At 35.6% G+C, this 11,654-nt stretch overlaps 3 protein-coding genes across 7 annotated transcripts in view; 2 read left to right on the top strand and 1 right to left on the bottom strand.

Annotated features, from left to right (window-relative positions):
- The window catches only part of LOC107746006 (circadian locomoter output cycles protein kaput-like), an 8,245-nt gene extending 4,514 nt beyond the window's left edge, over nt 1-3,731 (top strand). For both annotated transcript variants that reach the window (XM_016560039.1, XM_016560038.1), the window contains exons 5-13: nt 366-457; nt 660-749; nt 876-993; nt 2,444-2,557; nt 2,697-2,815; nt 2,960-3,042; nt 3,138-3,244; nt 3,334-3,481; nt 3,569-3,731. In XM_016560039.1, the coding sequence (XP_016415525.1) occupies nt 366-457; nt 660-749; nt 876-993; nt 2,444-2,557; nt 2,697-2,815; nt 2,960-3,042; nt 3,138-3,244; nt 3,334-3,481; nt 3,569-3,659 (962 nt within the window). In that variant the 3' untranslated portion in view covers nt 3,660-3,731. The remainder of the gene's footprint in view (nt 1-365; nt 458-659; nt 750-875; nt 994-2,443; nt 2,558-2,696; nt 2,816-2,959; nt 3,043-3,137; nt 3,245-3,333; nt 3,482-3,568) is intronic.
- A 1,210-nt stretch (nt 3,732-4,941) lies between these two features.
- Nucleotides 4,942-9,055, top strand: LOC107746008 (circadian locomoter output cycles protein kaput-like). 2 transcript variants are annotated; one of them, XR_001640647.1, is made up of 4 exons: nt 4,942-5,133; nt 5,246-5,498; nt 6,632-7,042; nt 7,854-9,053. XR_001640647.1 is itself a non-coding variant. In XM_016560040.1 (3 exons), the coding sequence occupies exons 1-3, from the start codon at nt 4,985-4,987 to the stop codon at nt 6,809-6,811; spliced, it is 582 nt and encodes a 193-aa protein (XP_016415526.1). In that variant the 5' UTR covers nt 4,942-4,984; the 3' UTR covers nt 6,812-9,055. The 2 variants fall into 2 exon arrangements, 1 of the variants encoding a protein (XP_016415526.1); XM_016560040.1 differs by having other exon boundaries at nt 6,632-9,055.
- A 323-nt stretch (nt 9,056-9,378) lies between these two features.
- Nucleotides 9,379-11,654, bottom strand: part of LOC107746005 (mast/stem cell growth factor receptor kita-like) — an 18,711-nt gene continuing 16,435 nt past the window's right edge. For 2 of the 3 annotated variants that reach the window (XM_016560036.1, XM_016560035.1), the window contains 2 exons: nt 10,875-10,980; nt 9,381-10,790 (listed from right to left, as the gene is read on the bottom strand). In XM_016560036.1, the coding sequence (XP_016415522.1) occupies nt 10,632-10,790; nt 10,875-10,980 (265 nt within the window). In that variant the 3' untranslated portion in view covers nt 9,381-10,631. Of the gene's footprint in view, nt 10,791-10,874; nt 10,981-11,654 lie in introns of all 3 variants that reach the window. The other variant, XM_016560037.1, reaches the window with a different exon arrangement.

Raw genomic sequence — 11,654 nt, 5'->3', positions numbered from 1 at the left:
TTTTTTGCTTTGTCATTGCAGTGTATGAAATGTAGTTTGTAGTAATTTAAAGCAGTTTACCATAGGGCTGCAACATAAAATGTGGAAAAAAATGAAAGGGTAATGAATACTTTCGCAACCCACGGTTTATTTTAAAATCTATTGAAACTGGAAACAATTCTTTTAAATTGTAATAATATTTCACAATATTACTGTTTTTACTGTCTTTTTCATCAAATAAGTGCAACCTTGATGAGCAAAGAAACTTTTTTAGAGGTAATGTTTTACCGACCCAAAACTTTTTAAAGGATGTGTAGTCTCTAAGCAACTAAAACCTGCAGATCCTAGAAAGCTGCTTACAGTGAATTGTTTGTGTTCAAATGCAGAAATTGCTGCACAGTCTGAGTCAAGTGAGATCAAACAGGATTGGAAACCACCGTTTCTTAGCAATGAGGAGTTTACACAGCTGATGCTAGAGGTAAGATTCTGCTTTGGGCAATATGAGTGTTTGTATTTGTTTTTCTCTTTCTGTTTCTTCCTGTTGTGAAAGATGTTTCCACTAATAAAAAACATGTGCATCCTCATTCATGTTTAATGTTCTTTCATTTTTCACCCACCACTTCTGCATTTTCAGCTCATGGATTGGAGCTGTTTTAGTAATGTGTTTGTGTGTTTTTAAGGCGCTGGATGGGTTCTTCATAGTGATGCTGACAGACGGCAACATCATTTACATCTCAGAAAGCGTAACCTCCCTACTTGAGCATCTGCCTGTAAGTGAGAGAGGATGTGTGTTTAGTTGGCAGATCGTTTGTAGTCTATTTAAACATTTCTTTTGGTCTTGGAATTGTTACATTTTATAGCTGTCATATGTTCATATATAAACATGTTTGTTTCAGTCGGACCTGGTGGATCAGAACCTTTTGAACTTTCTTCCATTGGGGGAGCATGAAGAAGTGTATAAAGCGCTGTCGTCACACCCAGACATTGAAACCCTCAACTCTGATTACCTCAAATGTGAGTGTCCAACCTCAACCCCCTACCACATATCTGTTCTCCTGTGGTATTTTTTCACTGCTCAATAGGGCTGGGCAATATACCAGGCATTCATGACGATAACTAAGCAACATTGTGAATATTGCATTGCACTCTCCATATGGCCAATATTTGTTTATTTGGTTGTTAAGTTGTCTAAGACTAGTTGTGTGATCCTTTCTTGACTTTCATGTATGAGAGCATTAAAACATGTTTTAACTACATTCCTCATCTACACTTCAGCAACAAAAAGAGCATTAGAAGTTTGACTGATTTCCTTGTACCATATTTATTTTTGTATTCTATTTTATATTTGTGTTCGTGTTACATATTTATATTTTCGGCTTTCTCTTTCATATTTTTTCAAATTATTTTTCTTTTTTTTATGTTTAGTAATTTTATGAATTTTTCTGTTTGCAAAGGCAACATTTCTCATTTTTATTTGTTTTTGATAAATGTATATTTTATTTAAGCTTTATTTCAATTCAAGAAATCTATTTTTATGTTTTAGTTAATTAAAAAAAAGAATCGGTGTATATTACATTTGTAAAATAATTAACATTCTTCCTTGTGTTTTGTATTTTTACTTCTTTATTTTTTTACTTATGTATTAGTAGAATTTACTTTGTCATACTTTTAAACATTTTGGCAACAGTTGTTGTTTGGTTGAAATTATGGTTCATTTAATTTAAAAAAAAATCACCTTTTAAGGGGGATTCTATTTTAAAGATCATTATTTTGTGTATTTGGTGTAACAGAATATGTTCAAAAAACACATTATTTTTCAAATACTGTACATTATTGTAGGTCCTCTATGCCCCGCCTCTCTCAAACACGTCGTTTTCAACAAAGCCCCCTCCTTTGACAAGCGCAGTCTGCTCTGATTGGCCAGCTGACCCAGTGCATTGTGATTGGCCGAACACCACAAGCACGCGTCAGAAATGTAACGCCCCTTACCATAATCGCTAGATTCAGCTTTCAAAGTAAATATCAAGACTTATCAAGTAATAATCTTCCCACATAGTGACGTAGGTATGTGGGGGCGTGTTAGAACGAGCCGTTTTAGGTAGGCGTGGTTGACTCTTAAATTTTATAAAGAATATCTCTTTGGATTTGAGACTTTAGTCTTTGCAACTTTACAGATCTTCTTTATGCACCAAGAGCTTGTAACACTCCAAAGAGAAAGGAAAAATTGAAATCCCATCATATGACCCCTTTAAGTTATTTTAGAGCAAATCAATGAATACGAAGATATAGAGTGAATATTGGTAAAAGAATGAAAGCTTTATCGGTCTATAGTCCTGTCCTGCTTCCCACTGAGATGGTAAAAGATTACTCTGTGCAAATGTGTGCTGCCTCAGCATATTTTCACTGTATAAGAATGACTTAAATTTTTATTGTAATGTTCTTTGTTGTTGTTTGTCTGTCTTAGCCAAGAGCCAGTTGGAGTTTTGTTGTCATATACTCAGAGGTTCTGTGGATCCCAAGAAACCGCCTGTGTATGAATATGTCAAGTTTATTGGCAACTTTAAGTCACTCATCAACAGTGAGTGTTTGTTTTTCCTCTCGATTTAGACTGACTGACTACTCGACTATATGTTAACTGCATTTGTTACTGCCCAAAGCACAATGTGTGTACTGCCAATCTCTTTTAACACAAATCTCCGCTTTGAATGCTCTCCCAGTGCCTCTTGCAACCCGAAATGGCCTTGAGGGAATTTTGCAGCACTCGTTGCAGCCAGCCTTCGACGATAAAGTCTGCTTTATTGCGACTGTGAGGCTCGCCAAACCCCAATTCATCAAAGTAAGCTGATAATCAATCAGAAAATAGATCTGCGTTACAAATGCTCTCTCTGAAAGCAGACAGCCATGGGCAAGCATCATAACAAAGCATTACTGATATAAACATTCTGATATTGACCTGTTTGTTGTTATTGATTGTGTACAGGAGATGTGCATGGTGGAGGAGCCCAACAAAGAATTCACGTCTCGACATAGTCTGGAGTGGAAGTTCCTCTTATTAGATCACAGGTTTTCATACATACTGACAGTATCACTTTCTCTGTGTTTGTAACTTATCGTCCAGTTTTCATTCAATTAGATGTCTGTGTGTTGTTGTATTACAGAGCACCTCCTATCATTGGCTATATGCCCTTTGAGGTGTTGGGAACGTCAGGCTATGACTATTATCATGTAGACGACTTGCATTTACTGGCCAAATGCCATGAGCATTGTGAGTTTAAAACAAACAAACATATTTTTGAAACTTTCATTTGGCGCCATATTCTTCATATGTCTCTCATATTCTCGGTCTCCTTGTAGTAATGCAGTTTGGAAAAGGGAAATCTTGCTATTATCGCTTTTTAACTAAAGGGCAGCAGTGGATTTGGCTCCAGACTAACTACTACATCACCTATCACCAGTGGAACTCGCGACCAGAGTTTATCGTGTGCACGCACACCGTTGTGAGGTACACAGAGGCACAACTACACCTAACAGAAAGAGACAAATGGTGACTTCAATTATGCTTTTTTTTTTTAATTCTTTTTGTCTCTAGTTACGCCGAGGTGCGAGCAGAGCAGAGGAGAGAGATGGGTATAGAAGAATCTCCCCCTGAGCTGACCGGAGACAAGGTGAGATGCTTCTGAGACAGTTACCTCTCAGAAATAGTTCACTGATGTGGTATAATGGACATGCTGTTAAATGGTCAATCTAAAGGAGACTGTGATTACGTTTCAACAGCACAGCTGTGAAAATGACCAGGTCCATTTATCATTGTAAGGTTGTCAGTATTGGTGGTTAACTATGACTGAATGATTAACAGATTCATGTGGGTCTCATTTGTGATAAATTAAATTTATTTTATAAAAACATGAATTAAGGTTTGTTTGTTTTTTAAAGAAATGAATACTTTTATTCAGCAAGAATGCATTAAATGAATCAAAAATCACATTTAAGACATTCACTAAAGATTTACATTTGAAATAAATGTTGTTTTTTAACTTTGTATTCATCAAAGCATCCTGAAAACAATGTATCAAATAAAAGATTTGTGTATCAAAGAAAATTTGAGCACCAAATCAGCACGCTAGAATGATTTCTAAAGAATCATGCGACTGAAGACTGGATTTGTTAGGGGTGTAAATATTTGCTCTGACAACCATTTGATTTTAATTCTTGAAATATGAATTTTGGTCACAGTTCAGTTTTTCTGTTTTAGTCAATTCAAGTCTTTCTTTAAAATGTATAGGATATGTGTACTACCATTCAAAGGTTTGAGGTTGGTAAAAGTTTCTGAAAGAAGTCTCTTATGCTCACCATGGTTGCATTTATTTAATTAAAAGCAGTAATATTGGGAAATATTATTACAATTTAAAATGACAGTTTTCTGTTTGATTATATTCTAATATATAATTCATTCCTGTGATGGCTAAGCTGAATTTACAGTAAGCTGAATTTTACTGTAGTCTTCAGTGTCACATGATCCTTCAGAAATCATTCTAATATGCTGTTTTGCTGCTCAAGAAACATTTCTTATTATTATCAATGTTAAAAACAGTTGTGCTGCTTAATATTTTTGTGGAAACTGATGCATTTTTTCTGGATTCTTTGATGAATAGAAAGTTAAAAAGAACAGCATTTATTTGAAATGGAAATCTTTTGAAATTTGAAAATATTTATTGTCATTTTTGATCAGGTGAATAAAATTATTACTTTAAAAAAAGTCATACTGACCCCCAACTTTTGTACGGTAGTGTATATACATATATAACATTAATTATATGATTTTTAAATCAAATCTATTGCAGTTAGTTTTAAAACAGAGCTTGATTGACAGTTGTTAACATTACAGAATTGACTGCAGATAACCAGTACCTTTAGTTGTGTATTGTCTAGAAGGTTTTTTTTAAAGCCCATTAACAATGACATAATGTCTTGTTCTCCACTTCATATGGTGACATCATCTAAATGAATGACATCATTTTGTCTCTCTCTCTCTCTCATTCTTTTTCCTCAGCCTGTATATAATACCATGATGATCAGCCAGCCTGCCAATGCCAGTGTTGTGCAGATACCCAGCAGTCTGGCACCAAAAATCAATGAGGGCAATGCAATAAACAGGTACATGTCTTTTTCCTCATCTCTCTTTCCCAGGACACCTTCTACAATATTATTATTATTATTAATTAATGACTTAAATATTTTTTTCATTGTCTTGCTCTGTCACTCTCAGGTTTCCGGCCGGACAGCAGTTGGTCACTAAGATTGTGACGGCTCCGATGGCGTGTGGTGCTGTCATGGTACCCACAACAATGTTTATGGGTCAGGTGGTGACCGCTTACAGCCCGTTTCCACAGCAACAAGGTCAGACACAGACCATAGCACTGCAGACTCAGTCAACAGCGCCTGCAGAACAACAGGCTCAAGCTGCCACATTACATACGAGTCAACAGCAGGGGGCGATGCAGCAGCAACCATTTTTACAGGTAACAAAGCATGCACATAGTTTCATTTTGAGTCTATTCAGAACTGTGATTCAGTGATCACCACTTTGGTATGCATTGGTATGCATCACCACCTGACATTCTACATAGTCTTCATAGTCTACTTGACAAGCCTTAAGGAAGTTGACCAAGAAGGTCAAGAAGATACTGGGTCAAACTCCGTACTGTCAGCTGATAATCCATCTAAACCAGTGCTTCTCAGCCTTTTTGGCTCTATGCCCCCGGCCCCTGCCCCCCCTGTCCAAGACAGTATTTCTCCCATTCAAAGACCCTTCTATCTAATTCCATTTTAACTTCTATTGTAATAAAAAGAAATAATCTCAAAAATATAATGTTATATAAATTATATAAAAAACAAATAATTTAATGTTGTATATAATTTTTTATTGTTACGTTTCGGAACATTTTATAATGTAATATATATCTCAGTATCAAAGAAATCAATACTTTTATTCTGCAGAGACGTAAAAAATGTATCAAAGACAGTAAAGACATAAGGTTACATTCCATTTCAAATAAATGCTGTTATTTTCACATTTCTATTCATTAAAGAATCCTGAAAAAAAGCTTTTCAACATTGATAATAAAATAACTATTATTAATAAATGATCACCAGTATTAATTGATAATAATTGAGCAGCAAATCAGTATATTCAAATGATTTCTGTATGATCATGTGACACTGAAGACTGGAGTAATGATGCTGAAAATTCAGCGTCACAGGAATAAATTAGTTTAAAATGTTAAAATAAAAAAAATGGCATTTTACATTTTAATAATATTTCACAAATTACTTTTATACATGGTGAGCATAAGACAATTATTAATTATTATTCCAATAATAATTATATGTGTGTGTAAATGTATGTATATGAATGTTTTTATTAATTCTATTTTTTTCCTCACCGTGGTAGCTGGCATAGCTCTAAATTATAAAGAAACAAACAAATAATTGTAAGACTTACTGGGGGCCCCTGGTTGAGAATCACTGATCCTAACAAACTAATGTCCATTTAGACACCATGTAAAACTTCAATTCATTTTTTTCAGTCATGTTTAATTTTTAAATAAAAAGTGTTTGACTTGTATCTGATTTTCTGCTATGTATTTGTCAGAGCACACACCTTCTCCATGGCAACCAGTCCACACAACTGATCCTGCAGGCTTTCCCTATTCAGCAGCAAGGTACATTTCCTCCATCACAACAGCAGCAGCAACTGAAACCACAGACTCAAAAACAGCAGAAAACAACCCCCTCTCTTCAGACGGACAGCACTAGTGCCCAATCTCAGTAACAGGGATGAACACAACGGCCAATTAGATGGAGGAGCCATCTCACATATTCGCTTCTAGGATTTTATTTGTGCTGTATACAATTTGAAAGCGCTATGCTAAAACAGCTCTTCCTGGCAGCATCTTAGAAGCTTTTATGACAAGGAACTCCCTCAACATGGCAGCTGCATGGAACACAACACCACCAGATGGACGCTGTGGCAACCGTGCGTCGCCTTTCACCGAACCAACAGGTGGTTGCCAAACTCATTATTTATTTCAACAACAGAGAGCATAGGATTGCTAGCTTTTGCATGGTCTTTGCCAAACAGAAAACCCTGTTCTCAGTCTTTCACTGTAAACAGTCCAAAGAACCGTGTTTTTCTGTACAGTCTCGTGTACTATACCGTGTAAAAACACAACCGTAAAGGAACAAAGCGAGATACTGAATATTTTATATGCTGCATGAAAAGTGTAAACTTTCATTTGTAATTCCAGTTTTATGATTTACATTGAGTATTATTTTAATTTGAACGTTTTTATATTGTGCGTATAGTGATGCTTTCTATGTTTAACCCTTACCTGACAATGGTCTCGTCACGTATTGTTAGTGTGCGTCATAGTTTGTTCTGGAGGTTTTTCTGAGGCACTAGTTTTTTGGGAAACTATTATACCCCTAGTCTCTGACGTACAAAAAAAAACGCCCACTTTAAGTTTATTTCTAATTATCGCAGACATTTGATACAGAAGAATCAAATTGAATAGTTTTTAAGTAGCAAATTTAAGCTACTTTGTTTAAAAACTATCTACTTCCAATTTTTGTTGAATGTTAATTTGCTTTTTAGTCATAGTAGTCCACTAAAAAGTTTTTGTGCACCTTTCCCCTTACTTTTAGCACTTATTGTGTTCATACACACTAAAATAGTCCTTCCTTCTCATAATGGTCTTTTAAGTTAGTTTGTGTGTGTGTGTGCATGGACGGTACGTGTATTTCTCAGACGAGAATGACACGCCTTGAATAAGCTTTCAAATCCTCATTCATAAATGCTTTGTTCTCCCTCATAGTTTTGGGAGCTATGCAAGAAGCCACATCCAGGGCGCAGCATTTCTATACGTGTGACTGAGGACGGTCTGGAGTACTGTGGATCTTTTAAATCCCATTTTCAGGAAAATAATGATTATATCGTCCTCTTCCTAGTTTGACTTCCAAAGTTGTAATTCAAACCGAAGCAGGGTTATTGTGCAGATGTAGAGTCTTAAAGTTAAGAGTGATCTTCCTTTTAAGTGTGTGTGTGTGTGTGTGTGTGTGTGTGTGAGAGAGAGAGAGAGAGAATTTAAAGTGCAAGCTATTATATCAATAACAGTTTGTGACTCTTCCAGTATCGCTGTGTAGGTTGTTACTGTGTGTATTAACCCCAGCGATGACCAATCAGTTCTTGCGTTGCAGTATCTAAGCATTCTAGATGTTTCCCCATTGGCTTGTTGGCTATATACCTCAGAAATGGTTTTATATATGAAGTATTCAAAGCAATTTTATTTTCATATGGCAAAAGACTTCCTTGTTAAACAGTATTGCTGTGTATAGACCGGTAAGACTGTTAAAAGACGAGTTAGAGCTAAAAGGTATATGGAAACTGAAAAAGATTTTGATATTGTTGACTTTTGGAATTCCAAAAGTTGAGATTCCCATAAAGTAGATGCCCACCTTTCCCTATTCATAGTGTTGCGTTGTGCGTTTCATAAGATTTTACTGTGCACTGAAACCCTCAATTGTGTTGTTGTTACTGAACCAATGTTTTTCATAGTGTGTGCAATCAAAATTTACTTTAAAATTTCCTCCCAAAAAAAGCTGCTGACAGGTTGAAGAGAGAACTGAACTGATTAGGACCCTCAACATTTTAACATTCTGTATCCCAATTTAAATTTTTTTTTTTTTTGCTGTATGCAACCAAAAGATTGTGCACTTTCAGAATATGATGGTTATTTGGTTGTAGCCCCAGAAATTTGATTAGTGTTTGGCCTGATGAAAATCAGTGAGTTGAGTGAATAATGATAAAATAATGAATCATCAAAGAAGTAAAATAAACAAGTCTTAAGGTGTTTAACCATAAAATGTGTTCATTTTGTTCATATTGAATTGCTGTGCACTTCAGTACAAAACCTTGTTACCGCAAAGAACTGCTTGCAAATCATATTACCTTCAGTGTTAATTTGTAGCAACTATCCTCTGTCAGTTTACCAAAAACCAATCATTTTCTCTCTACAATATTCAATCTTGAAACAAAGCAAACCATGTTATTCACATTCTCTACTAAAATGTCTGCTTCAAGAGTTGCAAGAGTTTGTTTTATTTATAAGGTGACGTATTTTGCTGATTACATTACTAAATGGAATTGCCAAAATAAGGACGTTTACAAACCGGTTTCTGAACGCTCCTGTTGTCTGTCATTGGCCAGACAAACAGATAGTCCCATCCAAAACTTACGCCATTGGTTGAGCTAGTTCAGATGGTCCAAATTAGAAGCGGGATATTGAAACAAATGCCATTGATTTTATTATCAAAACATTGCATAGCTTTTAAGGAATTGCACAAACAATTCATACAATAGATCCTTTACACTTTAGATTTTTTATTTTCATTTTTATTCCATATAAAAACAGTCACATCATTCCCTACTGGCCTTTTTCTTCTGACATAACACTCTAAAAGTTGAAAAAATAGCTGACACATCAGATATTTACAGAGTCGAATCTCATAGCAGTTATTTGTCTGTCAACATTCAAAAACATTCTTTTTGAGACCAACATTCCATCCTTCAAACATGGTTTAGTTGGCTGGATTCATTTTGGAATAACTTAGTATAAACTTTGGATATCTACTGGAATAATTAGCTTGTTAATAGCAGATGTCTGATATGTTTATCATCTTTTAAGCATGCTTAGAGAACAAAATCTTATGTTTTATGCCAGCTAATGTAGCCAAGATAGCCACATTTAAAGAATGGAACCTAGTCAGTTATTACAAGAAACAATGTACAATCCAAATATGATTATCTCATTGCACAGCAACATACGTTTTACTTGTGTATATACATATTCAACCGCTCAAATGTTCAATTCCAAATTCAAACAAAATTGCCAAAAAAAACAATGTAAACACATCCTAGGTTTTTTTTCCATTGGTAGTAAATATGACCGTTATACCAGTAAGTACAACTTAAAGTTGAAATGGGGATCTCATAGATACAATAATGCATTATAACATTCACTTGAGAGTAATCACATGCTGAAAACAGTACAGATGCATGAACAAGAACCTTCATTTATTGGTATTAAGTGCTTCAGATAGTCACGCATTAAAAAGGACTCGCCTTGGGTTCAGTATCATTACCACTTACTGTTCGGTCAAGATGTACTTGCAGTTGTTCACCCGGTCAAAGACAAAAGATACACGACATCATCACAGAGTCACTACACAATGATGTCATCAGTAGAGCTGGTCATTTATCTGATGAGGTAACATTAGGTTCTATATCTAAATGCTTGCCTGACCATGGTAGCTGCTCATGCACTCAAAATACCATGTAGATCAAAACCATAAAATGGAGCCCAGCTGCATTTAGAAAAATACTTTAACAGTTACATGGCTGGACATGCTGTATCTTGAGTAATCTGAAATATAATGGAAGACAAGGCTAATGGAGTTGCATTGAGAGCCAAACAGAGAGCAGGAGATGCCCTTAAATGCCACAGTTAAAGTTAAAACTTAAATGGAAGATAAGGCTTTTAGGTCAAACATATTGAGATAATGATTTTGAGGCAAAACAAAGAACGAGACGGTGTTTATATGCTCTGATGTTCCAGAAAAACATCATTCGTTGCCTGCAGGAGGGGTTGAGTTGAGGCTGTCGAGCTGCCCACAGAACTCAGCCTTTGTGCCCTCTGCAGGTCTGGAGGAACAAACACCTCACAGCTGCCGCTAGTGCTGAGATTCAAGTAATCCTGCAAGACAATTACAAATCTGTAGTAACTGAAGAAACTGGTTCAATGCAAGCATTTTTTGATCTGAGCTGAGCCGAAACGTACGTGTTTGGTGGTCTCCGACAGCAGGAGTTCAGTCCTTTCCACCAGTTTCTTGAAGGTTGGTCTCTTCAGAGGGTCAGCACTCCAACACCATCTCATCACCTCATAACTGAAAAACACATACACAAATGCCTCGTATCATTCACATCAGGCATAGAAATATAATGCCATTCAAAATTTTGGGATCAGTATTATTTTTTTGTTTTTGAAATTAATACTTTCAGCAAAGATAAAAATCATTTATGTTATAAAAGATTTAAATTTCAAATAAAGACTCTCCTTTCAAACTTCGAATTCATGAAATAATACAAAAAAAATGTAGCATGGTTTCCACAAAATATTTTGCAGTGCAATTGATAATATGTAATGTTACTTGAGCACCAATTCAGCAATAAGAATGATTTCTGAAGGATCATGTGACACTGAAGACTGGAGTAATGATGCTGAAAATTCAGCTTTGTATGGAAGTCTGTTTCTGCCACATAACAGAAAAAATCAAAAAGATAATTGCAACTTTTTATCTCACAATTTGGACTTATGTTATTCTGAGAAAATTGTGAGAGAAACTCACAAGTTTAAAGAAAAAAAGTTTTCATCTCACAATTCTGCGTTTATATCTGAAATTCTGACTTTTTTCCTGCATGCCATTAAAGGTGGGGTAAGCGATTTTTCAAAAACACTTTAGAAAACTGATTCGGGCCGAGTAGCAAAACAAACTTGTAGCCAATCAGCAGAAAGGGGCGTGTCTACTCATGATGTGGAGGAGAGAGCGTTCAGTCCGAG

The sequence above is a fragment of the Sinocyclocheilus rhinocerous genome, unplaced genomic scaffold (genome assembly GCF_001515625.1).
Source record: "Sinocyclocheilus rhinocerous isolate Xijiao unplaced genomic scaffold, SAMN03320098_v1.1 scaffold288, whole genome shotgun sequence".
NCBI lineage: Eukaryota > Metazoa > Chordata > Actinopteri > Cypriniformes > Cyprinidae > Sinocyclocheilus > Sinocyclocheilus rhinocerous.
This window is presented reverse-complemented; position numbering and strand designations above follow the sequence as displayed.

Coding starts and splice junctions, on each gene's coding strand:
- LOC107746008 (XM_016560040.1), top strand. CDS start 4,985: ATGACATCATTTTGTCTCTCTCTCTCTCTCATTCTTTTTCCTCAGCCT. Junction 5,134..5,245: donor GAGGGCAATGCAATAAACAG/GTACATGTCTTT, acceptor TGTCACTCTCAG/GTTTCCGGCCGGACAGCAGT. Junction 5,499..6,631: donor AGCAGCAACCATTTTTACAG/GTAACAAAGCAT, acceptor TGTATTTGTCAG/AGCACACACCTTCTCCATGG.